General features: G+C 47.8%; 12 protein-coding genes; 10 read left to right on the top strand and 2 right to left on the bottom strand.

Annotated features, from left to right (window-relative positions):
• Nucleotides 1-1,542, top strand: part of CNAG_06127 (ribosome biogenesis protein NSA2) — a 1,606-nt gene extending 64 nt beyond the window's left edge. The window contains exons 1-9 of the mRNA XM_012197763.1: nucleotides 1-37; nucleotides 99-104; nucleotides 164-225; nucleotides 287-506; nucleotides 557-769; nucleotides 817-840; nucleotides 891-996; nucleotides 1,051-1,134; nucleotides 1,187-1,542. The exon at nucleotides 1-37 is cut by the window's left edge and continues 64 nt beyond it. Of these exons, the coding sequence (XP_012053153.1) occupies nucleotides 35-37; nucleotides 99-104; nucleotides 164-225; nucleotides 287-506; nucleotides 557-769; nucleotides 817-840; nucleotides 891-996; nucleotides 1,051-1,134; nucleotides 1,187-1,251 (783 nt within the window). The 5' untranslated portion in view covers nucleotides 1-34 and the 3' untranslated portion in view covers nucleotides 1,252-1,542.
• A 150-nt stretch (nucleotides 1,543-1,692) lies between these two features.
• CNAG_06128 (hypothetical protein) lies at nucleotides 1,693-2,829 on the top strand. XM_012197764.1 has 4 exons: nucleotides 1,693-2,133; nucleotides 2,194-2,391; nucleotides 2,448-2,590; nucleotides 2,660-2,829. The coding sequence occupies exons 1-4, from the start codon at nucleotides 1,804-1,806 to the stop codon at nucleotides 2,706-2,708; spliced, it is 720 nt and encodes a 239-aa protein (XP_012053154.1). The 5' UTR covers nucleotides 1,693-1,803; the 3' UTR covers nucleotides 2,709-2,829.
• Nucleotides 2,830-2,980: 151 nt separating this feature from the next.
• On the top strand, nucleotides 2,981-4,325 carry CNAG_06129 (cytoplasmic protein). XM_012197622.1 has 10 exons: nucleotides 2,981-3,219; nucleotides 3,270-3,366; nucleotides 3,418-3,440; nucleotides 3,498-3,545; nucleotides 3,602-3,691; nucleotides 3,751-3,782; nucleotides 3,834-3,843; nucleotides 3,899-3,969; nucleotides 4,023-4,082; nucleotides 4,130-4,325. Exons 1-10 carry the CDS (start codon nucleotides 3,046-3,048, stop codon nucleotides 4,266-4,268), a joined length of 744 nt encoding a protein of 247 aa, XP_012053012.1. The 5' UTR covers nucleotides 2,981-3,045; the 3' UTR covers nucleotides 4,269-4,325.
• Nucleotides 4,280-5,526, bottom strand: CNAG_06130 (hypothetical protein). XM_012197623.1 has 3 exons: nucleotides 5,175-5,526; nucleotides 5,026-5,120; nucleotides 4,280-4,973 (listed from the first exon to the last, which is right to left on the bottom strand). The coding sequence occupies exons 1-3, from the start codon at nucleotides 5,343-5,345 to the stop codon at nucleotides 4,310-4,312; spliced, it is 930 nt and encodes a 309-aa protein (XP_012053013.1). The 5' UTR covers nucleotides 5,346-5,526; the 3' UTR covers nucleotides 4,280-4,309.
• Nucleotides 5,527-5,536: 10 nt separating this feature from the next.
• On the top strand, nucleotides 5,537-10,130 carry CNAG_06131 (hypothetical protein; the record flags this gene model as incomplete). Its single annotated transcript, XM_012197624.1, has 13 exons — nucleotides 5,537-6,210; nucleotides 6,263-6,365; nucleotides 6,417-6,514; nucleotides 6,563-7,316; nucleotides 7,362-7,436; nucleotides 7,487-7,532; nucleotides 7,587-8,405; nucleotides 8,463-8,746; nucleotides 8,802-8,869; nucleotides 8,918-9,420; nucleotides 9,516-9,634; nucleotides 9,765-9,917; nucleotides 10,027-10,130. The coding sequence occupies exons 1-13, from the start codon at nucleotides 5,563-5,565 to the stop codon at nucleotides 10,128-10,130; spliced, it is 3,774 nt and encodes a 1,257-aa protein (XP_012053014.1). The 5' UTR covers nucleotides 5,537-5,562.
• Nucleotides 10,131-10,251: 121 nt separating this feature from the next.
• Nucleotides 10,252-11,393, top strand: CNAG_06132 (glycerol-1-phosphatase; the record flags this gene model as incomplete). XM_012197625.1 has 6 exons in its annotated part: nucleotides 10,252-10,312; nucleotides 10,373-10,450; nucleotides 10,534-10,604; nucleotides 10,676-10,835; nucleotides 10,896-11,184; nucleotides 11,234-11,393. The coding sequence occupies 6 exons, from the start codon at nucleotides 10,252-10,254 to the stop codon at nucleotides 11,283-11,285; spliced, it is 711 nt and encodes a 236-aa protein (XP_012053015.1). The 3' UTR covers nucleotides 11,286-11,393.
• Nucleotides 11,394-11,693: 300 nt separating this feature from the next.
• Nucleotides 11,694-12,448, top strand: CNAG_08017 (hypothetical protein). Its single transcript, XM_012197872.1, has 4 exons — nucleotides 11,694-11,793; nucleotides 11,874-12,055; nucleotides 12,118-12,411; nucleotide 12,448. Exons 1-3 carry the CDS (start codon nucleotides 11,756-11,758, stop codon nucleotides 12,348-12,350), a joined length of 453 nt encoding a protein of 150 aa, XP_012053262.1. The 5' UTR covers nucleotides 11,694-11,755; the 3' UTR covers nucleotides 12,351-12,411; nucleotide 12,448.
• Nucleotides 12,449-12,468: 20 nt separating this feature from the next.
• Nucleotides 12,469-12,906, top strand: CNAG_06133 (hypothetical protein; the record flags this gene model as incomplete). The annotated part of the gene is made up of 2 exons (XM_012197765.1): nucleotides 12,469-12,530; nucleotides 12,675-12,906. 2 exons carry the CDS (start codon nucleotides 12,469-12,471, stop codon nucleotides 12,898-12,900), a joined length of 288 nt encoding a protein of 95 aa, XP_012053155.1. The 3' UTR covers nucleotides 12,901-12,906.
• Nucleotides 12,907-13,209: 303 nt separating this feature from the next.
• CNAG_06134 (hypothetical protein) lies at nucleotides 13,210-15,141 on the top strand. XM_012197766.1 has 2 exons: nucleotides 13,210-13,515; nucleotides 13,571-15,141. The coding sequence occupies exons 1-2, from the start codon at nucleotides 13,312-13,314 to the stop codon at nucleotides 14,588-14,590; spliced, it is 1,224 nt and encodes a 407-aa protein (XP_012053156.1). The 5' UTR covers nucleotides 13,210-13,311; the 3' UTR covers nucleotides 14,591-15,141.
• A 506-nt stretch (nucleotides 15,142-15,647) lies between these two features.
• On the top strand, nucleotides 15,648-16,515 carry CNAG_07905 (hypothetical protein). Its single transcript, XM_012197626.1, has 3 exons — nucleotides 15,648-16,137; nucleotides 16,207-16,440; nucleotide 16,515. The coding sequence occupies exons 1-2, from the start codon at nucleotides 15,795-15,797 to the stop codon at nucleotides 16,269-16,271; spliced, it is 408 nt and encodes a 135-aa protein (XP_012053016.1). The 5' UTR covers nucleotides 15,648-15,794; the 3' UTR covers nucleotides 16,272-16,440; nucleotide 16,515.
• Nucleotides 16,516-16,887: 372 nt separating this feature from the next.
• Nucleotides 16,888-18,239, top strand: CNAG_06135 (hypothetical protein). The gene is made up of 7 exons (XM_012197767.1): nucleotides 16,888-16,889; nucleotides 16,953-17,127; nucleotides 17,188-17,269; nucleotides 17,325-17,472; nucleotides 17,529-17,641; nucleotides 17,706-17,940; nucleotides 18,006-18,239. Exons 2-7 carry the CDS (start codon nucleotides 16,958-16,960, stop codon nucleotides 18,236-18,238), a joined length of 981 nt encoding a protein of 326 aa, XP_012053157.1. The 5' UTR covers nucleotides 16,888-16,889; nucleotides 16,953-16,957; the 3' UTR covers nucleotide 18,239.
• Nucleotides 18,240-18,312: 73 nt separating this feature from the next.
• The window catches only part of CNAG_06136 (hypothetical protein), a 4,833-nt gene continuing 645 nt past the window's right edge, over nucleotides 18,313-22,500 (bottom strand). Inside the window, exons 2-17 of the mRNA XM_012197627.1 lie at nucleotides 21,647-22,500; nucleotides 21,423-21,597; nucleotides 21,351-21,370; nucleotides 21,081-21,288; nucleotides 20,903-21,032; nucleotides 20,776-20,844; nucleotides 20,626-20,721; nucleotides 20,429-20,555; nucleotides 20,286-20,375; nucleotides 19,956-20,234; nucleotides 19,879-19,906; nucleotides 19,734-19,822; nucleotides 19,602-19,676; nucleotides 19,540-19,546; nucleotides 19,265-19,478; nucleotides 18,313-19,207 (exon numbers count right to left, since the gene is read on the bottom strand). The exon at nucleotides 21,647-22,500 is cut by the window's right edge and continues 414 nt beyond it. Of these exons, the coding sequence (XP_012053017.1) occupies nucleotides 18,496-19,207; nucleotides 19,265-19,478; nucleotides 19,540-19,546; nucleotides 19,602-19,676; nucleotides 19,734-19,822; nucleotides 19,879-19,906; nucleotides 19,956-20,234; nucleotides 20,286-20,375; nucleotides 20,429-20,555; nucleotides 20,626-20,721; nucleotides 20,776-20,844; nucleotides 20,903-21,032; nucleotides 21,081-21,288; nucleotides 21,351-21,370; nucleotides 21,423-21,597; nucleotides 21,647-22,500 (3,173 nt within the window). The 3' untranslated portion in view covers nucleotides 18,313-18,495.

Below are 22,500 nucleotides of genomic sequence, written 5' to 3' on the forward strand. Positions count from 1 at the left end.
TATATCGTGTATTCGAACAGTACAAGTCGATACCATGGTGAGTGAATATGGATTGATGGAAAGCCGATGCTGACAAATTTCTTTTTTTTTGCCCACAGCCGCAGGTCCGTATACCTCTTTATTCAATCACTTCCCTGCCTATCCATGCTGATGATTATAATAGAATGAATATATGGAAGAGCACCGTAAACGACACGGTCGACGATTGGATTACGAGGAGAAAAAGTACGTTATTGCCATAAGGACATTCTGTATGGCTTTTGACCCATCACTAACATTAATGCAGGCGAAAGCGTACTGCCCGTGAAGCCCACAAGGCCTCTGCCGATGCCCAGAAAATCTTCGGTCACAAGGCTAAGCTTCACCACGCTCGACGACATGCTGAGAAGGTTCAGATGAAGAAAACACTTAAGGCGCACGATGAGAGGAATGTTAAGCAAAAGGATGACGGTGCTGTCAAGGAGGGTGCTTTGCCAGCCTATCTTTTGGATCGTGACAGCCAAAAAGTGGGATGCTTTTGTAAATCGTAATGAGAGAGAGGCTGACTAGACGGTAGGATGCCAAAGCCCTTTCATCAGCCGTCAAGGACCGAAGAAAGGACCGAGCCGCCAAATACTCTGTGCCACTTCCCAAGGTCAGGGGTATCGCTGAAGAAGAGATGTTCAAGGTCATCAAGACCGGAAAGAGCAAGTCTAAGAGTTGGAAACGTATGGTCAACAAGGCCACATTTGTTGGTGAAGGTTTCACTCGAAAGCCTGTTAAGCTTGAGGTGAGTTTCGCATCAGTCGATTTACCATGACGCTAACAGGACAATAGCGATTCATCCGACCTATGGGTTTGGTATGTCATCCCCAAGATCATATCGTGGATAAGCACTAATGATGTTTTAGCGTATGACCAAGGCGAATGTTACTCATCCCGAGCTCAAGACCACCTTCCAATTACCTATTCTTGGTGTCAAGAAGAACCCCCAATCACCGCTTTACACCTCTCTTGGTAGGTCTTCAAAGTATTATATCTGAAGGTTATAACTGATTAAGGTTCCTGCAGGTGTTCTTACCAAGGGTACTATTCTTGAAGTCAATGTTAGTGAATTGGGTATGGTTACCACCGGTGGTAAGGTCGTCTGGTCCAGTGCGTGCTTTTCTTTATTTCTAGAGTTTCACTGCCTAACGTTGTTCTATAGAGTATGCTCAGATCACAAACAACCCAGAGAACGACGGTTGCATCAACTCTGTTCTCTTAGTGTAAATTTATTTTAGATAAGGCAATGGCGGTGAATCTCTGTAATCCTGTACTTTTACTCTTTCATATTTGCAATGTGATCTCTTTGGACTATAGGTCGATGGCGGGATGGTGTGGAGCATCGTTCGACTACACCATGGAGTGGTTTCCTTACTTTGTTGATAGATAGCCACTCCTGCCAGGACAGATAATATGTGGACTATCGCCTGAATGAGTTATGACAATGCCCTTAAAAGGCTGACGGACTAACCAAGATTGTCCGACGTCCACTATGGAATGCATTGAATTTACCTAAATCTGTATCATAGGTTCGTTCTTTGCATTGCATCTATGATACAGGGTTAGTCGGAGTGGCCAAACATGGATATTCGCCCAAAGGAAAGAGAAGATAAAAGTGATGACGCACTGCAATGCTGACCGATATACTATTGCTTCTTGCTGCTCTGTTGACGGCGAAGAACGAGCTGACGGAGTAACAATGCTGGGAATAACAAATAATCATTGAATCGATCCTCCTTGAGCAGGATAGATATATTCGCCGAATAATAACACAAAAAAATGAGCAGCCTCCCTCAAGAAGCTGCCCTACCCATAACCAATACTCTTTTCCCTCCACCTCCGCCATATTTCCAAGCTTTCACGGACGAGGCAGTTGAGCGATATGAAGCATTAACGGGGAAATCTCTGTTTGCTAACGACCCGAAGGGCAAAAGCAAGGAAAAAGAGAAGAATTCAGATGACAAGGACATGAGTGTGGATAGTAGGATAGAAGACTTGACAGAGGAAGAACAAAATGAAAAGCTCGAGCTGGAAGGAAAACTTGGGAAGCCTAGAGCAGACTGGATCAATGAGGACGGCAGATGGATGTGCTTTGGCACCATGTACACTGTGAGTATAAGTAACTTTGTATTATGTGATAATTATACAGTCCTGATATCAACCTTGAAGACTGAGCCAGTCATTCCTACGGCTCAGTCAATTGGTCTACCGCCTTTCATAGACCCTGCAGCCGAGCCCCAAGAATCTCTTCCTCCTTTATTACACTCCTTCTTGCATACCCTGCTGCTGCTATTGGATACACTTACTATGACTGCAAGAAGTCCTAATGAGCTTGCAGCTGCTGGCTGGGCTAGTGAGGGTGACCAAGTACGTGCATATTCCTCATTTCTGCCCCTGAAAGGTCTGCTCAACAAAAACGATAGTACATTCAACACTTGACCAACTTAAGCGCAAATATGATGGTGGCCTCTAACCAATTGAGAAGTGCCCAAAGTGAAGCTACGCTGGTGCTGCTCATGGAGAAGGAACTGGAGGAGAGAAAGAAACAGACCGAGAAGTTACGATCGTATGTCATGTTATTTTCACTTGAGAAAGGCCTTCAGTAGCATCCCAGTTTTGCTGACCTTTTGCGCAGCAAATGCAAGGAGATTGCTAGTGGCATCAGGGCTTTGAAAGGGTTGTAATAGATCTGAAGCGCCGCCATTGGGGCCGGAGCCATTTTTGGCGACTGTTGTAAATTTCTGTAACTGACATGCATGTCATTGATATCAAGGTGCTCTTTAAATGATTGCATGGGATGCATATATATCAACCTGTTCACTTTCCTATTGCTCACGCAGAATGCATCCATCCCATTATAGCCTCGACTTTTTACTACTAAACTGACCACGGGCGCGTCAACAGCGGCGCTTCGCGCGTCACCCCGAACGACGACCACAACCGTTGCATCAATTGACTTGGATCAATTACATTCCTTCAACATTACCTATCATCTCAGCTCTCTCTAGAGAAGTTACAAATATGTCAGCCAATGCACCACTCCTCTCGGGGACCATTGAGCCCGATGAAGAGGCCCAGTCCGTTCCTCGGGGTAATATCGGCACATCATCCTCACCTCGACCCGCCCAAACACCGGTGGTTCTTGTCCCGGGAACACAAGCATCTGGTATCGGGAATGTGGAGGAGGGTGGTATCGTAGGTCCCCTGGTATGCAAGGTGATGGATAAAGCTAATGAGGGATAAAGAGGGGTATCTTGAAGCAATCAAGCCATCCTATGGCTTTGGCATTCCTGTATTTGTTCAGGAGTGCAGCTATCGCGGTTTATGTTCTATGCGGATTATGTGAGTGGATATACATATCGGAGAATGGCGTAAACTGACAGTCTGACATAGTTACAGATAACTACGTGCTGAGTGTCAGTAGTTATGCAGCATCTGGAATAGGAGAATGTTGAAGCTGATGAGTAGCATAGATCGTGGTTGTCGTGATACTCCTTTCTCTCGATTTTTGGAATACACGAGTGAGTATACGAATGCTCCACGTGGGGACTGCCTCTGACTGCCTGTTTCATGAAAGAATGTCGCTGGGAGAACTTTGGTCGGGTTGAGATATTGGAACGAAGTAGATGAGGAAGGTGAGAGTTCTTGGGTGTTTGAGTCGAGGGATGTAAGTACTCTCACGAAGGCTGACATAGTATGAAATATGAGCTGACTGAAATGCAATAGCCATCTCGACCGGCTAATCCTATTGATGCCAAGTGAGTACTCCTGCCGTACTAATTGATCGGTTACTGATTACTGGCCGTTAGGATGTTCTGGGTGAGTGTAGCGGTTTGTGCGGGAAACAACGATCAAACTGACGATACCGTTGTAGATTGCCCTCTATGTGTATCCTTTGGGATGGTTAGCACTCTTAATTGTATCCCTTCTCAAGTTCAATGTTTCGTGAGTCAATCGTGTTTCAGCTTTCTTCTAGAGCGAAATCTGACGTGGCCAAGATTCTTGCCAATAGTGGTACTAGCTCTTGTGTTCAACTTGTCCAATCTGTTGGGATTCACGTATGTGCCTTTCGCGGTCCCTATACTATTTTTCTCACTCCTCTCAGATACGCCGATCGCGACGCACAGAAACGATGGGCCAACCGAGTTGTCAGCGGAAACGTTTTTGGCTTCGATCTTGGTGGTCTTGGTGGCCAGATGGTTGGCGGCCTGGTTAAAAACAGTCTCGGTCGAGTGCTTGGATAGCTTTCTCTTAACTTTCAAAGCATTCAGACATGCATGTCACACTAACGCTTTAACCCATTAAGCATATTGAAACTATACTGATGCTTTGTAACGATCACATTTGAAGGTTGTTTCTCCTGTTCCTCCCCAACCGCAGCCTGATCTGGCCTTGGCACTTTCCGTCTGCTCTTCTGCTCCCCTTCGGTTTCTTTTGTTTGTGCAATGCCCATCCAATACCCTGCCCAGTACTGTGCCGTCATAGCATGCCCAAGCGCTTCGTCTCTTGAAATGCCAGCTGCTGGATAGACGCCATACGCTGGGGCGGCAAGAGCGGGTTGGGGTTGGACCGGTCCTGCTTGTCTAGGGTACGTATAATCCTCCACCTCCCAGTCCTCTTCTTCTTCGTCTTCCTCATCCCAATTCTCCTCAACATCTCCCCATTCCGCATCCTCGACCGCTTGTTCGTCTGCCTCAACCTGCGCTTGTTCAGCAGCATTTAGCCCACCTGGGGACGGCGGCTGATAAATCGGGCTTGCTCGACCATTTCGATTTATCAAAGAAGGGGCTGATGGACCAGCTCCATTATCGGTTGAAGCATAGGTCGCATTGATGGGATCATAAGGGTTGACAGCGTTGGGCTTCTTGGCGGTTTTGCGTTTCTTTTTGGGGGGAGCAGTTGAAGAAGTCTCCTCGACAGGCACTGCCGGAGCAGAGGCGGTGTACCATCTGATATATGTTTCAGAAATTACATCCTCAAAAGATCTGCCGAGTAACTTACGCGGATCCATAATCGTTGGCTCCAGGCAATGGCCGCCCTAAAGCCATAGCCGCTGTCGCCTTGTCGAGCCAGCTACCAGGTCCTGGATGATGTACCTATGGGTATCGTCAGCTTATCTCACAGTTGATTACTCGTTGAAATAGACATACGTGAAACTCCTTCATAGCCGAGTTGGCGGCATTGATCAATTCCCTGTCGTCCCAAGCACCTCCTGGCCCTGATGAAAAGCTGAGTTCGATAGACTGGACCGGGTGTTGCAGGCCGTTTTCGACAGGCCGAGAGGGGGAGACGGGAGTTATGGACATGTCGCTACTTGACATTAGTTGTCAAGATTTTGGGATTGATTTCAAGTGTAGTGAAAGAAGTAAGACTGATGACTGATAGTGTCCGTTGTTCCACGGTCACTGACGGAGCAGGTAAAAGAATGGTGGCCGCAACATTTGATTCCGTCTGAAGTGGAGGCTCGCTCCCCTATGAAGCCAGCGATAAACTATATATGAGGTCGCTTGTCATTGTATACATCTATTCACAAGTGAGATGGCTTCACCGCCCTCTTTCTCATCGTTCCCAGACCTCCCAGTTGAGAAACTGGGAAAAGTGGAGGCAGGTCCGTCGCAAAACCCTGCACCGAGCTTCTCTTCGTTTCCGGAACTGGAACCTCAGGCTAGAAAACGACGATCTCGATCTCGGTCAAAAGGACAGGTACGTGACGATGACGATCAACGAAGGCAAAAGATGGGTAGAGAAAGGACGGGCGATAAGGAAAGAGACAGAGATAGCCGCAAGAGGAAGGAGAAAGATGAAGTGAGGGTTCGAGATGAAAGGCAGGGTGAGAAAGACCGCGAAGCACGACAAAGCGGGGAGAGAAAGCACGAAGGAGATCGTAAGGGGCGAAGAAGAAATAGAGAGGAAGATGAAGGACGCCGGTATGGTGAGAAAAAGAAACGTAAGGATGAAAGGGATCACTCAGCAGAAAGGAGATACAAGGAGGAGCGACGAGAGCGTGAACGGAAACAGGCTGAAGCACTCATTCGTGGCGACGTAAGGATTTCGCAACCTACAGTGGCTGCTGAAAAGCCAACTTGGAAGGAAGATGGGTGGGTTAAGGAAGAAGATGGGGTGCCTTGGTATGAGACACTGGGAAAGACAAGCAAGAAGAAGCGATATGAAGATTTCGACGATCCAGTGAGTCCCCATGTTCAAATCATACCAAGGCATGACTGACAACTCCATGCAGAATTCTTCCAGCACGTTTTTTGTGGATATTGCGGGAGACAGGGATATCTTGCGCTACGGAGGCAGCTCATCCTTCTCAGCTCCCAAGTATCACCGTGACGGAGGTAAGTGTTTTTGCCATTTAGCACTGCCATGTAGGTTGATGAGAATTGCAGGGAACCGTATCATTGGTTACAATGACGGTCTTCGAATAGCTTACTCCAGAGATCGGACTGAAAAAGGTATCGAAGTTGCGCCAAAAGGACGACCATACGTGAGTTGATACCTTATTGTCAATTCGGCTTTATCTAATGAGACATAGGTTCCACGGTACAACAAGCAAACCAAGTCTGCAATCGGTCATCTTGAGCGTATTCTCCTCCGACCGTCTCCGCACGGTGAAATAGACTCTCATGCCAACTTTCTTGCCTTTGAGGTTCGTAGCCGGCAAGAGGAATCTGACGTTCCCAAATATCGCAGTATCACACGCTCTGCCGAGGAAGACAAAGGTGATCAGCTTTCTGTTCTGCACTCTATCATTGGCGATTTCACAACCATGGAGCAAGAAGTTCGGAAACGCACGTCCTGGATGGAGCAACATTTGCGAGATTACCCTTCAGATGTGGAACGGTGGATAGAATACTCGAGACTACATCTGAAACTCTCTCCAAACGCAGAGAGAGCAACAGGCATCGCCGACCCCGCGAAGTTGCCCACAACCAAAGCCCAAGCTGAAATCACCCTTTCAATTCTCTCTCGAGCCCTTAAAGCAACACCAGAGAACGCTTATTCCGAGCGATTACATCTTGCATACCTCCGAGCAGCAGAGACTGTCTGGTCAGCTGATAAGGTCACATCGAGATGGAAGAATGTCTTGAGGGGGTTGGGCGAGCAAAGTGGAAAGATACGAGGGCTTGAAGAGGGTATGATGGAAATGTGGCTTGGTTATATTGAATGGCGAGAGGGTCAAGGGTTTGGGCGAGGAGACGGAGAAAAGGGTAAGGGGGAGAGTATTGACGAGGTTGTGGATGTTTACCTGGAGTGCATCGACAGGTTGAAGAACAAAACTGGGAATGGTAAGCGACTTCGTCTCAGAAGACACTTTAGCTGATAAAACGTAGGTGGCAATTTGCAAGCACGGGAAGAGAATCTGGTGTACTTATTCCTACGAGCATGTCTTTTCTTGAAGCAATCAGGTATGTAATACCTCTGATTAAACACGTAAATAAAGCTAACCTGGCCGCAGGCCACGGTGAACGTGCATTGTCCGCTTTCCAAGCTCTCATGGAAATGTAAATTTCAAACACTTTAAAAGATATATGATTTGTGTTAACGTCTTTCTTCAGAACTTTCTTCAGACCCGATCATCTGCGATACAGCCCTCCAGCAGACCAGCTCACAGCATGGTACCAAGCCCTCATCGGCGAGTTTGAGACTTTCTGGGACACCGAAGCCCCTCGTATCGGAGAACCTGGCTCTGTAGGCTGGCGGCATACACCAGCCGGTACTGCTCCCCCTCCTTCTCGTCCTGCGCCTTCTTTCGCTCACACTTCTTTCGACCCCTTTGAGCGTTGGTTCGAAGCTGAAATTTCTGCTGAGAAAGCTTACGCTCTCCCTGGTCGAGTACGAGATTTGGACCCTGCTATTGAAGATGATCCTTTCCATGTCATTGTCTTTTCTGATATATCGCCTTTCCTTTTTCCCATCTTCACGCCGGAAGTACGTCTTCAATTGATTTACGCATTCCTCACATTTCTCGGTCTTCCTTTTACCCCGCCAGAGGTCCCTAGTGCTTCGCCTGCAAATGCCGACCCCCACTTATGCTGGGCGCTGGTCGAGAATCGGTCCGCAAGGCAAGCCTTTTGGCCACCCAAACAAGGTACCAAGAAGATTGCGTGGCAGACTGTTGGTGGAGAGCCTATGGAACCAGAGAGGATGAGGGGAATGGATGACCCTTTTGGATGTCCGGTCAAGTGCTGGGCTCAAAATCGAGAGACGATGTTTGGAAGGAAGGGAATCTGGTACAGGGACGTGGGAGCTTTGGATTTGCAAGCGATCGACGTCGAGCTGGTTAGGAGCGTATTTGAACTACTGAGGCCCTTAGTGCCAGATCCATCCTTCACACTGGCGTCATTCGCGCTAGAGGCCGCCATTTCTCCTAAAGGGTGAGCCATAAGTCATATATTATTGCCAGTGACAATAAACACTAATAATCGATGTAGTGCTGTCAAAGCCGCTAAAGCAATCCTCGCTTCAGAACGATCAAATCTATTACTGTGGGACGGCTATGCACGTATAGAGCGTCAGCGTGGCAACATCTCGGCCTCTCGTACGGTATATGCCACGGCACTTCAAGCTGCTCGTCAAGAACGAGGAGACAAACCGCGCTCGGAAGATGAGATGGACCTTTGGGCTGGATGGGCGGAAGTCGAGTTTGAAGCCGACGAGCGCGAGAGGTGCCTGGAAGTGTTGATCATGGCCGCTGGGATTGGCAGTGAGAGATTAGGTGAGTAGCGGTAACCCGCACGGTAGCTCTCGCTTGATTCACTTTACTCTTGCAGTGGAACACATTAACCCGACATATACCCCAACAGCACCTTCACCTATTAACGTACTCAAGTCAAGACAAGTGAGCAGGCCGGTCTCCCCATACGACATAATGCTAACTTGCATCAAGTACTACCATTCAGATTTAACACCGTTATCACCCAGTCATCTTCTCCTCATCGCCCTTTTCAACTACCTCTTAGACGGTATTGACTCTGCCCGTGACCTCCTCCTGCACTCATCCCAAACCTATCCATCTTCGAGCGCTGGATCTGAAGAATCTCTTCAGTTGCTGACCAAGATCCTCTATCATCACACCACCAGGCATCCCACACCACCGGCTCTTACCCGAGACATATTAGAATACGCCCTGTCCTCATTCCCGAATAACACCTCCTTCCTGTCTCTGTACATGTATGGCGAGCTAGGAGGCAGGGTCTACGGCAGAGTACAACGGCTGATTGCCGAGATCACCAGTGAACATAAAGATGGAGGGCCGATGAAGGGCATCGTGGGTCATCTGTGGGCAGTGTGGGCTGAGGCTGTTTCAGCACATAGGACATTCTGGGATGACGGTGGCGGAGGTGCTGAAAGGGTAAGGATGGCGCTGGATAAAGGAATCAACTCGACGAGGTAAGTTTATGTCCACGAAAGCTAGCGTTCGTTATTGTCCAAGCGCCGCTGATGGGTGATTTTTCATCATTAAATTTTTCGTGCTAATCTCACAGTGGAAGATACTCTGCCGCGCTGTGGATGCTCTACATCGAGTTTGAAGCGCTTATGGGGCGGCATCAGACGGCCAAGCAGCTCTGCTACCGTGCAGTGTCTATGTTGGGTGGATGTAAAGGTAGGTTGCTGTCGTTCCTGCACTTGTACAAAATCGTCATCATAGTCGACAACCCGGTCCATCATCAACCCCATCAATATGCCATCCAACGTCAAAAGTATGTGCACGATCGCTGATTGGTTATTTGCAGCACTCTATCTTTTGCCATTTTCCCTCCCCCTCAGATCGCACTTCTCGACACATGAGCTGAAAGGATGGGCGGAGCTCATGGTTGAGCGTGGTCTTCGGCTGCGAATACCATTTGAGCTGTTCTGGACGACGGAAGAAGTGGAAGAAAATGAAGGTGCGATTGTGTTGCCCGAGGACGAGGAGCTTGCAGAAGACGAATTGCGGTTCCTGGGCGAGCGACAAGCTTTGAAACCGTATTAAACAAGGAATGATGTACTTTGTAGTTTCCAGGACACCCCTTCCTTTAAGAACAGAGCCGAAAGGAGGTCTCCTAGGTCCGAATGAAATTTGTGGACGGAGGAGATCAAACGAGTTTTACGAGGATTGACATGACAAGCAAGCCTTTTAAACCCAACCAGCTCCCCGAGATACCCTTTTTGAACACAAGAAATTAAAGTAACGAACTGGACCCCCCGTCTCCTATCCCTTGCTCGTCTCTAATACATAGGATGTCCCCAACTACCATCAAGGCACGAGGTATCCTCTTCGATCTCGACGGCACTTTGATCAGTGAGCGGTCTACGTGTAATGTCTTTTGGGCTTTCCAGATATCTGACCTTGCATCGGGAGGCTCGACAACGATATGCGAGTCTGTATGGCATAAATGGGCCGAAGTGTACCCTGTTGACCTTACAGAGGTGTTCGAGAGTACGTGCGAACGCCTACCCTGAGCCACTGATGGCTGAGCGGTTGTTGTGATCCACTTGACGAGCTGATCCGTTCCCTGACAGGTTCTCACGGTATCAGGACCAGAGAGCTGCTGCGTCACTGGCTCAACATCACTGATCCTGTGGAGCTTGAGGTACGTATCCTATCAGTGGCACGGGGTCTGACCGCCATTGAAACTGCTGATGGGATACTTTCACGTAACAGACAGCCACTGAGAAATTTGAGACCGACGTCCTCAAAGAGGCCCAACGGCTTGCTTCGACTGGGAAGGGCGGAATTACTTTACTCCCCGGGGTTAAGAAACTCTTACTAGCTCTCGATACTGCCTCTAAAGATGCTGCAAGGTGGGCTATTGTTACTTCTGGTACGTTTGTTTATCCATTTTCGCCAGTTCCAACAAAAATTGATCTATCATTTATTTCAGCGACCAACGCATATGCCACCAATGCCATCACCACTCTTTCTCTCCCCAGGACTTCTCATCTTATCACCGCAGATGAGGTTTCACAAGGCAAGCCCCACCCTGAGCCATACATCATGGGTGCTGCGGCCCTTGGATTAAAGCCAACAGAATGTATCGTCTTTGAGGATGCCCCTTCAGGAGTGAAAGCCGGAGTTGCGAGTGGCGCACGAGTAGTTGCTGTTTGCACCAGTCACAAAAGGGCAGCTTTGGAGGGGTTAGGTGCGCATTTGATCGTTGATGATCTTTCAGAGTAAGTATATACACCTTATCTTTCGTACACGTGCTGACAGCGCAATTAGCATCGACCTTGACACTGAAGGGGACGAAGTTACCATCATATTTCCCAACTAATTATCATCAAAACGAACATCAAATTTATCTAGGGTTCCTTGCGTTATCAATGGTGTCATCTGAAATACTGCTTGCATGGTTCCGTATGCTACATTTTGAAATAATGAGCAGTAAGAGCCTTGCTTCCGTTGATTGTATAGAAGACAATAATCGGCATGCTTCACCTCGGTGGTCACTGACGTGATATTATCCTTCTTATTAAATGATTTACTTCTTCCTTCTTGTCACGCGCCCTGTTCATGTTGAAAATAGCCGACGGGGAAATAATCAGTCATATCCACTTTGACTTTTCAAATGAGGACGCCGTTTAATTGGCACCGATGACGATACCAGGAGATGACGGATCATTCCCGCTATGTAAGGATGCAGAAAATAATAAAAGAGTCAATCAGAGACTTCCAATGAATCCGACTACATACTAAATTCATCTATTAAGTTGTCTCTTCTTCACTCAGTCCTTGAACATCATTATGATTCATCTACTTGTTACAGGCGGATCCGGTTATATGTAGGCACATTCGTTCCCCAATAGTCTCTGTGCGCTTGTCATTCATTCTCTGATTACCTGCCTGATGCCGGCAATAATAGTGGAGGAGAGATTTTAGCTCAGCTTGGCGGTTTGGTTATCCCAGAATTGCAAGTTTTCGTCACTGTCAGACAGGATCAACATGAGGTGGCAGTTAAGGAATTTCCTTCTGGATTATTCACCCCAGTGCGACTGGACTTGAGTGATAAAGAGCCTATCAAGTCATTTATTTCTGAAAATGAAAGTGAGTGATCTTTGTCCGGTCTATTGACCTTTCAACCCTTGCCTAACTCCTATTGGGTATAGTTGATGTAGTATTCGAGTTAACTAGTGCGTTCAACGCCGACATCGCTCTCCCGTCAATCGAAGCTTTGGCCTCGTGTGGTGAGGGAAAGTCATATATTTCGATGAGCTCACGGTCCCGACACCTCTACTATTGTCATTCTCTGAACCAAAAACCACAACAACGTACAGATCAGCGGAGCCAAACTCTTCTCAGCCTTCGGAGGCTTTTACACGTCAAAAATCCTGTCAGATGATAATCCGGAACTCGTCGAGAGATTGAAGGCGTCTAAACCACCCGTGACTGTTGCCGAAAAAGTAGGTAACATCCAGTACGCTTAAGCTAATATCCAGGCCCACCGTGAATAGGTAAAAATGTTTGAGGCTGGTAAAAAGGCGGGAATGAGTGTACACCTGGTTGCTCCTCCTATGGTCTAGTGAGTCCATTGATGTAAATCATCTACTTCGCGGAAAATGGGTCTTTTGAATGGGATCGATTGTCGGAGGGTCTATTGAAGGTCTTGGTTTGTCGGAAGAGTTGCTTGATGCTAACGAAATGGATATCGACAAAATGGCACAAGTGTTAGGAGTGGACAAGAGCATGGTTACGTTTCAGATTGGTGGGAGGTGAGCTCCCCTATCTTCTTGACACCCAGGGCTCCGGCGGGCTTTTTCGTTTGCAAGGCGAACATCCAAGGGAACAGGTTGAAGGTTATGGGCTGGACGCCCGAGTATACCATTGATAACTTGTTCATTCAAGTGGATGAGGAGACAAAGTATATTTCGCAACAGCCGGACCAATCTTAATTATTGGGGTTTAGAGACTGAAGGAGTGGATGAGAATTTAGTACTCTGATGGTCTCAGAATGAAAATTATGATGGTGTATTTTCCCTTGCCTATTTTATGTAATTAAAAATCAGTAAAATTGATTGTTAAGTAAGCTTTCGAAAAGCGCCGATTTTTCTAAAAATCGATGCGTGACCGCCCTTCACCTGTCCCGATCTCAGTGGGTGCCTTTCGCTAACCCTTCCATTTGATTCCGCTGGCTTCCACGTCGACAAGGACGTCTTTGCTGTGCCAGCGCATCAATGCTGAGTTTGCCACTTGACTTCCACATTCTTTATTATACGCACACGCTTTCATTCCCCATTTTCCTTTCTTTCTCTTGTTGTAACAGTAGTACCCGCCACGTCATCACACCTATTCCCATCCTCGCAATGGCTACCGCTGTCGCTTCTCCTTCCTCATTCTCCCCTATTCCTTCGACTTCCAAGCGATCTGCCCCCTCTCCTTCATCATCGCAACCTATCAAGCGTCCTCGTCAATCTAGTTCATCACCCAGGGATGAGGACGAGGCAGCCGCAAGTGATGAAGATCTGGATGAAGAAGCCCGTGCAAAGCTGGCCCGTAAAGAAGCTAGAGTGAGTATTATTCCTTTGTCAATCAATGGGACGCGTTCTAACTCTCCTAATGTAGACCATCCGTAACCGCGAATCAGCTCAAAGATCACGTAACGCCCGCAAAGCCCATGTTGCATGGCTAGAGAAGCGCGTAGTCGAGTTGGAGGCCGAAAATCGCTCCCTGAAAGGAGAGCCACCAACGTCGACGGATCCGGTTCCGGCTGCGGCTACCCCCGAGCCCACTGCACAGCCTCTTACCCGAGAAGCTTCCACAGAGCACGACGTATTGTCCTTCGCCAACGACCTTGGTATCCCAACAGAAATCGTTAGCAGTGGTGTAAGCTTGTCAAACGTCGCACCTCCTCCGTCGAGCGTAGATGTAGACGTCAAGCCAATAATCGAGCCTTCACCTCTCACACTCGCATCGCCTGCGGTAGTGTTGACCTCGAATGACGATCTAGTGGCTATCAAGACGGAGAACGCAAGCCTGAGACAAAGAGTAACGTTGCTGGAGAACCTCGTTAAGCAGGTTGTGGCCATTGCCAATTTCAGCCCGCCTGTCCCTTCTACATCTCAACGGACCCCAGTCAACCAATTTGCATCATTACCTTCGCAGTCGTCTCTTGATTGGTCGTCGACGCTCTCGGCGACATCCGTTTTGCCCGCCGGTCTTTCTTCTACCCTTTCGCCTGGCCTCCCTGCCCGTAACTCCACTGTGTCCACCACCTCGGCTTCTCAGCTTACGCACCATGCCCAGACCTCCCAACCGGAACTGGCGTCTTCCCAAAATGTATCGAACCCCGTCGCTTGCCACTCAGCAGTAGTGGCGACTACACCAGCACCTCTTTTCGAAGGGAGGCTTGATGTGGCCCTGCAGCGGGCGAGGGGGAATTATTCGATGCACTCTTTGGCGTTGGCGTTGGCGAAGGACGAGAAGCGAATGGCGCAGGTAGCGAGGTTAATCATCGCCTTGGCGAGACACAAGGGCTGGATATCTCATCCTCGACGATCCAATCAACCTCTGGACACGGCGTGGAAGGGATGTTTGGAAGGGAGGAGATGCAGGCAGCGGTCGAGAGTTGGGATGAGGCGATGAAGGCGTTAATTGAGGATCTTGAGGGAGGGCAGAAGGAGGAGAAGGCAGATGACAGAGAGGAAGAGCAGAAAGGAATGGAGTGGTTGAATGTTGAGAGGGGTATTATGGCTTGAGGAAGAAACAAAATAACCAACTTTTTCTACGTCACAACACATCAAATTTACGTATATATGGCTGTCGACTATAGGCCACGGCATTCGTCCTGCCATCAAACCGACCAATTCCGACTTTCTTTGGTGCTTCGATCTTCGTTCTCCGTTGCCCAGTTCTAGGGACCACCATTGCCGCAGCTCGCCGACCCCTATTTCTCCGTAGTTTTCACCCGCTCCCGAAAGGTTTGAGCCGTGATCACGTGAGTGGGGAACGAAGCTGTACCGATAGTGTGTTTCCGAGAGAGGGTTTTCAGGGGGTGTTGAGAGAGTGCTGAAGGGATGAGGGGCTGCAAGGGGCGAGAGTAGTTCAGTGCTGTTGGCTCGCGTAGGGATGCTTTTTTGTATTAACCTTCGCCTAGATAGATTCATGTCAACATGTATATACTTGACTTTTCAATGTTGCCCGACCGTCAATACGGAACATCCAAATTCAGAAGGTTCCAAGTTTTAATCGGCACTGGTGGTAATGAGAGGAGGTACATTGATATCGCTGTTGCTAATGATTGATGGCAGCTGTCGCTGTACATGACTATTAAATTTCGCGGGAGGGCATGATATATTGGGCTTTAGGCGAAGAGCCAGATGAAAGGACCACCTACTTCCTTCCACCACTGACTCAAGCGGCTTAACAGATACGACGATGTGAAACGTTTAGTTAGCCAGCAGCGCTAAAAAGCAGATCGACTCCATGATCTGGTATTTGGCTTGCGCCCTTCGAGAGGTAGTGTGGTGTTTTGAACGAAGAGAGTCTTCTCAACTTGTGCACAGGGTCCATACTACCTCTAGCAACATCCTAGCCAAAGCATATACCAGCTGTCCCTACGAATATAGTTTATGATGGGAGGTGGATGTGATCGATCGATGCGGGCGCAGGCACGAGGGAAAAGCAACAACGAACGACGCTGCTGAAATCTGATCGTCCGTTTTACTTAGTTTCTGCGCTTTTGTTCATTCGACGATTGCATGGGGTAGCAATCAGGTACACTTCTCCTATCTCGGCCATCACGGAACATTCACCTCCTGTGTAGCAGCTAGCGGCCTTGATACACCAGATGCCACCTAGTCTGCACGACACCATCCATCATCCCCCGGACAGAAGGGCGCTGCTGATCTCTTCCATCACTCTCCCACGTACAGGAGCCTCGCCTATTTTCTCTGGCTTGAGCTTCGACCACCCCTGCTCCAGACTATTTGATCTATCAGCTTTTTACTCTTTATTGAAACTATTGTGCTTATGCCCTCCTTTACAGTCTGGGGCCCTTCCACAATCGGGCACACTGCCATGCTCATCGGAAGCACAACTGCTGCAAAATGCGAGATTACAATGGGTGGTGAGGATAGGAAAGACCTTCGCCTTGATCGCTCACTATCGGAGTGGACGTGCAAAGGGCTTAGGTGAGTTTTTTGGGGTGATATGCCCTTGTGACTGATTGTTCGGTCTCTGACTCTCCGTGATATCCTTAGATGATGGTGTCGCTGCCACCACTTCGGCATCAACAAGTCCATATGCATCTTCTGTTGGATTTTGAGGCTGCTCAATGCACTTCTAAGGTAATCTGTGTCGCTGAGCTACTCCATTGCCGCCTCTACCTACCTTGGTTGATACGCCCAAACAAGACACAGTAAACCCCCCCTACCTTCTTGCTTCCGCGGTTTCTCGGCTTGCTTTCGTTGCTGATGTAGATCGCCTTTGGTCTCGTGAGTAATGTGTAAACATTACCTGACACGTATAACACGTATATCTAGGGATCATCTGACGGAACTCATCTTAGCAACACAAGCTTCTCGGTTGGCTACGGGCGATGGGACATGGGACTTTGCCAAGGGGTTCTGTCGATCAGTGCGCTGGAGATTTTGTTAAGAGTGGGGGGTTTCCCATGCAGACTCCCCCCCTGATGAAATTACCTAGATGTTGGGATCTCCAGAAGAGATATAAGACAGTCTTTGTCGCCTACCTTTCCCCTTTTTTTTCACAAAGATCTTCCATCAGTCTAGTGTAAGATCATTAGAGCTGCTTGACGACAGCTCTCCTAACGACTTTCCCTTACATTACGACTTTAAGGTCTGCGAGCTTCCATAGCGACTGTATTCCAACCACGGTAATTTTTGAGCGATACCTTTCGTATTACTGTACAGGTAGATATAAGGTGAGCCTTCTTCCTATCACGAACCCTTGATCATTCACCCAGCCAACTCAACTCCTTTACTAGCAACCATGGGATACACTGGACCTATCATCAACCCTCCCTATCCTGGTGATGCCGCCTTCTGGAACTATGGTTACGTTCCTTCTCTAGCACTAGGCGTCATTGGTGTGATTACCTTCATCGCTGTGGCTGGTCCTCAGTTTTGGTATTTCGTGAAAATCAGAGGCACCAGAAGTGTGTGCGTATCTTTTATCACTGTTCTCTGATAAAATATGGTACTGATGATCTCTGGGTATAGCCATGGTCTTCTTTTCTTTTCTGCTGTTATTGAAGCGCTTGGGCATGGAGCGAGGCTCTACACTCATCGAAAGCCTTTTGGAGTAAGTCACCTCTCTCTCTAAGCTCCTTCCTTGACATAGATTAATCACTCCGCAGGGCATGTCCTTCCTCATCGGTATCTTCCTTATCCAAATCGCTACTGTCCTCATCACTGCCTCCATTTACAAATCAGTTCAACGTGTCATCAAATATACTCCAGAAGGGAGACACATGTCCCCTATGAGGCCTAGATCTATGTTAACTTGTAAGTCGTATTTTTGCCATTAATCACTGTGAGGCCGAGATACTGACGAGCGATAGTGTTCATTATCCTTGATGTTGTGTGGAATCTCATGCAAATTGCTGGTCAATACTTTTGCGCCTCTGCCCAAGGAGCTGATTACACCGGTGACTCGTCAATGTTCAGTCTTGGCGTAAGTAATCAGCTCATGATGTCTTCATCTACCCCCTTCCTGATTGACAATTTCCATTGTGTAGCTGTCTACTCTTATTTTCCTTGCTGGAAATGTTCTTCAAGCTATTACCCTTATTATTGTGTCCATCTTCATCTTCGTCATCTACCGTCGCTCCAGCCGTATCCTCAACGCCGCTGCAAATGCCAGCAAAGATCTTACCCAGTATCCTTCGATCCATTCCGCTTTAATTCAGATTTTTATTACTGTTGGATTGTTCTTCTTGCGGCTTATCATGAGGATTGCTGAGGGTGCACAAGGTTAGTTCATTTTGCTTTTGGTCAACGTCTACATTTGTTCTTTCTAGCTAACATGTTTTTTCCAGGTGCTTACGAGTATGCCGCTACGCACGAAGTTTTTTTCGGTGTCTTCGAATACCTTCCTATTCTGATTATCATCACCTTATGGGCGGCTCGACCTCTTTACAAGTTCCTGCCCCTCGATCACGCCCTTGGGTGTAGTGAAAATGGAGAAATAGATGTCGAAAGGACTGCTGAGTTGAATCGGAATGCTTCCACTAGTGGGGCTATCAGTGAAGTGGATGATGATAAGGCTTGATTAAGATATCTTCAAGGGGCTGATTTTGCCCTCTGGATATAGTACTTGTGATGACTTTGCGTATAATGAGTTTCTGCTGGAACCAAAATTATGTGCATAGGACTTTCATGTTTGAGTCGGTAGATAGCGTATATATATATATCTCATGCACTCCTGTTATAGATAATGATACAACACTTATTACCTGCGTCTATTAGGTTTCTGCAGTAAGCAATTATTCTCCAGCAAGAACCCAGAGTTAGTGATCTCTATTTCCCTTAATAATCCATCCACCCGCTGTTCATTTCTAGCCCCATGTCCTTACCCCACTCATTGAAGAATTTCCGCAGCTCATCTTGTGCTTCATCTGCATCCTTCGAGGTAGAACTCTCCTTGGATAAGTTCTCAGTTTGACCTCCTATCGATATATCGGAAACAATAAGATCCGCTTCATTTTCCGCGCGATCAAGAGGCGTCATTAAGCCCGTCAAGGACGTCCTTGGTTCCACACTCCCATACCCTACCCCCTTTGTATTATTTTCATTGGTGAGCTTTGGGGATTGCCCACTGCGTTTCCCATCTTCGGGTTTACCGTTATTGAACCAAGTGCGAACAGAATACAATTGCTCATCACCAGGGCTTCGCCCACTGCTATCGAAGTCTGAGAGGAGTTCTCGATCCCAGGTATGGGGAAAAAGGTCATTAAGAGCCTTTGCTGTGGAAGGATTGACCGATGACGAGTTGAAGGACCTCAACTTTTGTGTACTGTCTTGACCAAAACCGCCTTGGGCGCTTGACCCACATTCTGAGGCTTCCTCGGGACTTGCAAAGGTCGAAGGACTGCTATGATGGGACTGGCCACTTCCCGTGAGGCTGTCCATCTCGTCGACCAAGCGGTTGTGGAAAAAGGTGAGTCGCATAACCGATTGGTCATTTTCGAGATCTAACTCTCCAGTTCCTATGGCATTCTCGATCAGTTCCGGGACAGATCTGGATTTTATGTCAGTTTCTACAGGACCTGGTAAAAGTTACTACAATCTAGCTCACACAGGAGGCCAATGCGACAAGACAGCTTTTAACGCTGCTTCATCATCCTTCTTTTCTTGCTCTCTCCTCCTTGCCGCTTCATTCATCTTTGGAGTTTGAGAAGGAGGTCTAGAGGCTACGCGCTCTTTGTAGGCTGTCAGCTGGGCGGGAGTAGGTGTGAGGCGTTCCATAGTGACCATGATCTTATCCAGTACGTCTGCAACATCTGCCCAAGCTATGTAAAAGTATACGTTAGTCCTTTAGTATTGGAATTGTCCAGTTCAATGAGCGCTCACCCCATCCCTGTGATGAAGACGAGGGTCAGTTATACACGTCAGTCATATACATGGTCACTCACAACTTGATAAAGTGCTTCTATGCAGCAATTCATTTCCTCCTGTTTTTTCTCCCAAGTCCAGTCATATCCTCCCGGCTAATTTATGATCAGCCGCACTGCTAAAATTAATCGTATAAATGCGTAGTCACATACAGTATCATCTGGATAGCCTTGTTCGTTGGTCGGGACTTCCGCTAAGAATTGTGCGGTAGCAATGAGCTCACGTAGGAGTAGCATCGCGGCTGTAAAATTTGTCATTTCGTGTTCAATAGCTGTACACACCCTTCTGAAAACTTACTTTGGATGGTTCCGGTAGGCATCAAAGCCTAAGGAATGTGTGAGAAAATGGCTCCCAAAAAGCGAAATATGACACACCTTGAACATTCCCACTTGTGCTCTACAGCTCCTTAGCATCATATCTACGCTCTGCGAGCTCATATCCTGCAATATCTGTACATGACTTTGCGCCGCAGTCCAGACTCCGCGCACCTCGTCGCTTGACTCGTCACTTGAAGCTCTGTCGTAATCCGGACGATCTTGGCTGGCGGCAATGTATGCGGAAGAAAGCGTCTTACGGAACTCCAGTTGCTCGCGGATAAGCTGATGAATGAGGAGTAAAAGGAACGGAGAGGAAAGACGAAGATTGGAGAAATACTGTAATGGAAGACCATTATGAGCTTAAATGTTTTGTTTCTAAAAACTTACGTTGAGAGGAGAGAAAGCCAAAATATCATTACGAGGGCAATTAGTGAAGAGACGGGTAACTTGTGGGTTCATATCTTTATCAAAAGCGTTCTAGAGAGCAAAGCATTAGTTATACTATTGCAGCTTCATAATCTCTGACTCACGATGTCCTTCCAAATCCTTTGTACATGACCACAAAATTCGACAACATCAACAGCACCCTTTACTTTGCTAGGTATCGAGAGTGAAGTCGCGATATCTCTTCCAATGAGGGTAATGTGATAGTAACACCTGAAAATGGGAGCGTCATGGGAGCGTCAGAAAAAGCATATTCTAAGAGCATGATACAAAAGGGACAAACGAAAGATAGAAAGAGAGCGCGTTAAAAGAAGATTCTGGTAAGAGATGTGTAACGCTGAGTAGCCAATTTCCGGCGGCATCCATGCTTGCTTTGGGACTACAATTGTTATTAATTGTATCACAGGAATGGCCCAACAAGCAAAAAGCTTACACCCTTGGTTCATTACCCGATGCAGCGGCCCAAAAAGCATCTCCAACAAGATGAGCCCAGAATAGACGCCTAATATGCTGATCAATTACAAGGTTCACAGTAGACACCAAAGTCATCTGTTACTTGCCTTTGTTTCATCTTGAGCTGAGTTAGAGACATTGGTAACTCATTGCTGTCGGTGACAATAGGCTGATCCGAATCCCACATGAGACCAAGGACTTGCATCTGCTGCGTGATCGTGTTATGTATCATGTGTCCTGGAAACAAATGAAGTGTACGTTTCATAATGACCCATGGTAACTCACCCTCCATGTAATGCGTTGGTGCGTCTACTGTATCATCTGTCATTAGCATGAGTTGCATGTACAGCGTCAGCGCTTGGACACCAGTGATGCTGGGTTTGCGTAGGATGCCATTATTGTCTATGAGCGTTCTCGTGCGTTCGAGCAAAGCTTTGCAGGCAGCAAGCCGAGCTCTACCCCAGTGAGCTCGAGCTTGTGTACCGGGGACGAACTACAAATTATGATTATTAGCCATCACTGGTATAACCAACGTCGTCGAGGACATGAACTCACAGTACCATTAGCTTGAATGACTTCAAATCAGTCGTTAGCGGGCTGCTCTGTGGTAACGATATGGATGCTCACCTTTCGGGGCCGTTTTAGCCTTTTCTGGTGGTAATCCAAGCACAACGGGTGAATCTGAATATCTTGCTCCCCATGCTTCAATCGCTGAACACAGTACTTCTTGGGCCGGTGTCATTCGATCTGACCTCTGTCCTGCTCGCATCCATTCGAGGTAGAATGATTCCGGTAAGATAGCCTAGTAAGGTTAGCTTCACTATCCCAGGGACCATAAAGATATCACTCACTGGGTATGAAAAGTGCACAGCTTGGAAAAAGGTTTTGACCAGGTGCCGACTAAGCTCGATCCCCAATGCCCTGTCAGCCAGCTTTTCCTGAACCGCCTCCTTCTTCCCCCAACGCACAATCCTCGAATCCTCTTCTTTGGCATATAGCTGCCAAGGGTCTTTCCGACGGACTAGAACCTTCTCATCAGGGGCTGAAGTGGGTGAAGGTGACACCCCTCGAGATCGTTTCTTACTTTGTGCATTACCGTGCGAGGGAAGCGAGAGGAAGTTGGAAGCGATCTGTTGATTTTCTGGCGACTGACCAGAAGACAAACCTTCCGCAATGGATTTGGTATATGAGCCGATTAAAAAAGCGGACGCGTGGTTCAGAGGGGTATTTCCGTGGAATTGCCCATTTCCAGACTTATTGGGGGGTGGAACAGGAGATGCAGCAACAGGAGTCCTTCCAGCGAGCTCAACATGTTCCGTCATCTCTCCCGGACGATCTGAAAACGGCCACCATATGGGGGAGGATCCTTGTGTCTCATCCAATGAAGTCTTCGCGGGGTGCGAGAGGTTTATTGAAGGCGTATTAGAAGCCGCCGAAGGAGGCAGGAACGGGGGTATAGTGGTGGAGTTTGGGTCAGTGGTACTGGTTGGGAGGCTTTCGGCAGGCAGTGCGGGAGGATCAAAAGACATTCCTGAACCGGGACCAAATCCAAGCAGCGAGATCATATCGGGCACGGCAGTCGTACTGTTCGGCTCGAAAATCTCTGGCAGCGGACTATTGCTAACACCTGGAGGTGGCTGGACGAATAGTGATGGCTGTAAGGGAGCAGTGGTTATAAAATCCTCCACAATCTTCGGGTTCAACC

The sequence above is a fragment of the Cryptococcus neoformans genome, chromosome 12, assembly GCF_000149245.1.
Source record: "Cryptococcus neoformans var. grubii H99 chromosome 12, complete sequence".
NCBI lineage: Eukaryota > Fungi > Basidiomycota > Tremellomycetes > Tremellales > Cryptococcaceae > Cryptococcus > Cryptococcus neoformans.

Excerpts from the sequence above, each read along its gene's own strand:
- CNAG_06135 (XM_012197767.1), top strand. The coding sequence starts at position 16,958 with ATGGGATACACTGGACCTATCATCAACCCTCCCTATCCTGGTGATGCC. Across the intron at positions 17,128-17,187 it reads ATCAGAGGCACCAGAAGTGT|CCATGGTCTTCTTTTCTTTT; the intron begins GTGCGTATCTTT and ends CTCTGGGTATAG. Across the intron at positions 17,941-18,005 it reads GATTGCTGAGGGTGCACAAG|GTGCTTACGAGTATGCCGCT; the intron begins GTTAGTTCATTT and ends TGTTTTTTCCAG.
- CNAG_06129 (XM_012197622.1), top strand. The coding sequence starts at position 3,046 with ATGTCAGCCAATGCACCACTCCTCTCGGGGACCATTGAGCCCGATGAA. Across the intron at positions 3,367-3,417 it reads TTATGTTCTATGCGGATTAT|TTACAGATAACTACGTGCTG; the intron begins GTGAGTGGATAT and ends AGTCTGACATAG. Across the intron at positions 3,692-3,750 it reads GGGTGTTTGAGTCGAGGGAT|CCATCTCGACCGGCTAATCC; the intron begins GTAAGTACTCTC and ends GAAATGCAATAG.
- CNAG_06134 (XM_012197766.1), top strand. The coding sequence starts at position 13,312 with ATGGCTACCGCTGTCGCTTCTCCTTCCTCATTCTCCCCTATTCCTTCG. Across the intron at positions 13,516-13,570 it reads TGGCCCGTAAAGAAGCTAGA|ACCATCCGTAACCGCGAATC; the intron begins GTGAGTATTATT and ends CTCCTAATGTAG.
- CNAG_06128 (XM_012197764.1), top strand. The coding sequence starts at position 1,804 with ATGAGCAGCCTCCCTCAAGAAGCTGCCCTACCCATAACCAATACTCTT. Across the intron at positions 2,392-2,447 it reads GGGCTAGTGAGGGTGACCAA|TACATTCAACACTTGACCAA; the intron begins GTACGTGCATAT and ends CAAAAACGATAG. Across the intron at positions 2,591-2,659 it reads CAGACCGAGAAGTTACGATC|CAAATGCAAGGAGATTGCTA; the intron begins GTATGTCATGTT and ends CCTTTTGCGCAG.
- CNAG_08017 (XM_012197872.1), top strand. The coding sequence starts at position 11,756 with ATGATTCATCTACTTGTTACAGGCGGATCCGGTTATAT. Across the intron at positions 11,794-11,873 it reads ACAGGCGGATCCGGTTATAT|TGGAGGAGAGATTTTAGCTC; the intron begins GTAGGCACATTC and ends CGGCAATAATAG. Across the intron at positions 12,056-12,117 it reads ATTTATTTCTGAAAATGAAA|TTGATGTAGTATTCGAGTTA; the intron begins GTGAGTGATCTT and ends TATTGGGTATAG.
- CNAG_07905 (XM_012197626.1), top strand. The coding sequence starts at position 15,795 with ATGCCACCTAGTCTGCACGACACCATCCATCATCCCCCGGACAGAAGG. Across the intron at positions 16,138-16,206 it reads TGGACGTGCAAAGGGCTTAG|ATGATGGTGTCGCTGCCACC; the intron begins GTGAGTTTTTTG and ends TGATATCCTTAG.
- CNAG_06130 (XM_012197623.1), bottom strand. The coding sequence starts at position 5,345 with ATGTCAAGTAGCGACATGTCCATAACTCCCGTCTCCCCCTCTCGGCCT. Across the intron at positions 5,121-5,174 it reads CGGCTATGAAGGAGTTTCAC|GTACATCATCCAGGACCTGG; the intron begins GTATGTCTATTT and ends CGATACCCATAG. Across the intron at positions 4,974-5,025 it reads GCCAACGATTATGGATCCGC|ATGGTACACCGCCTCTGCTC; the intron begins GTAAGTTACTCG and ends AACATATATCAG.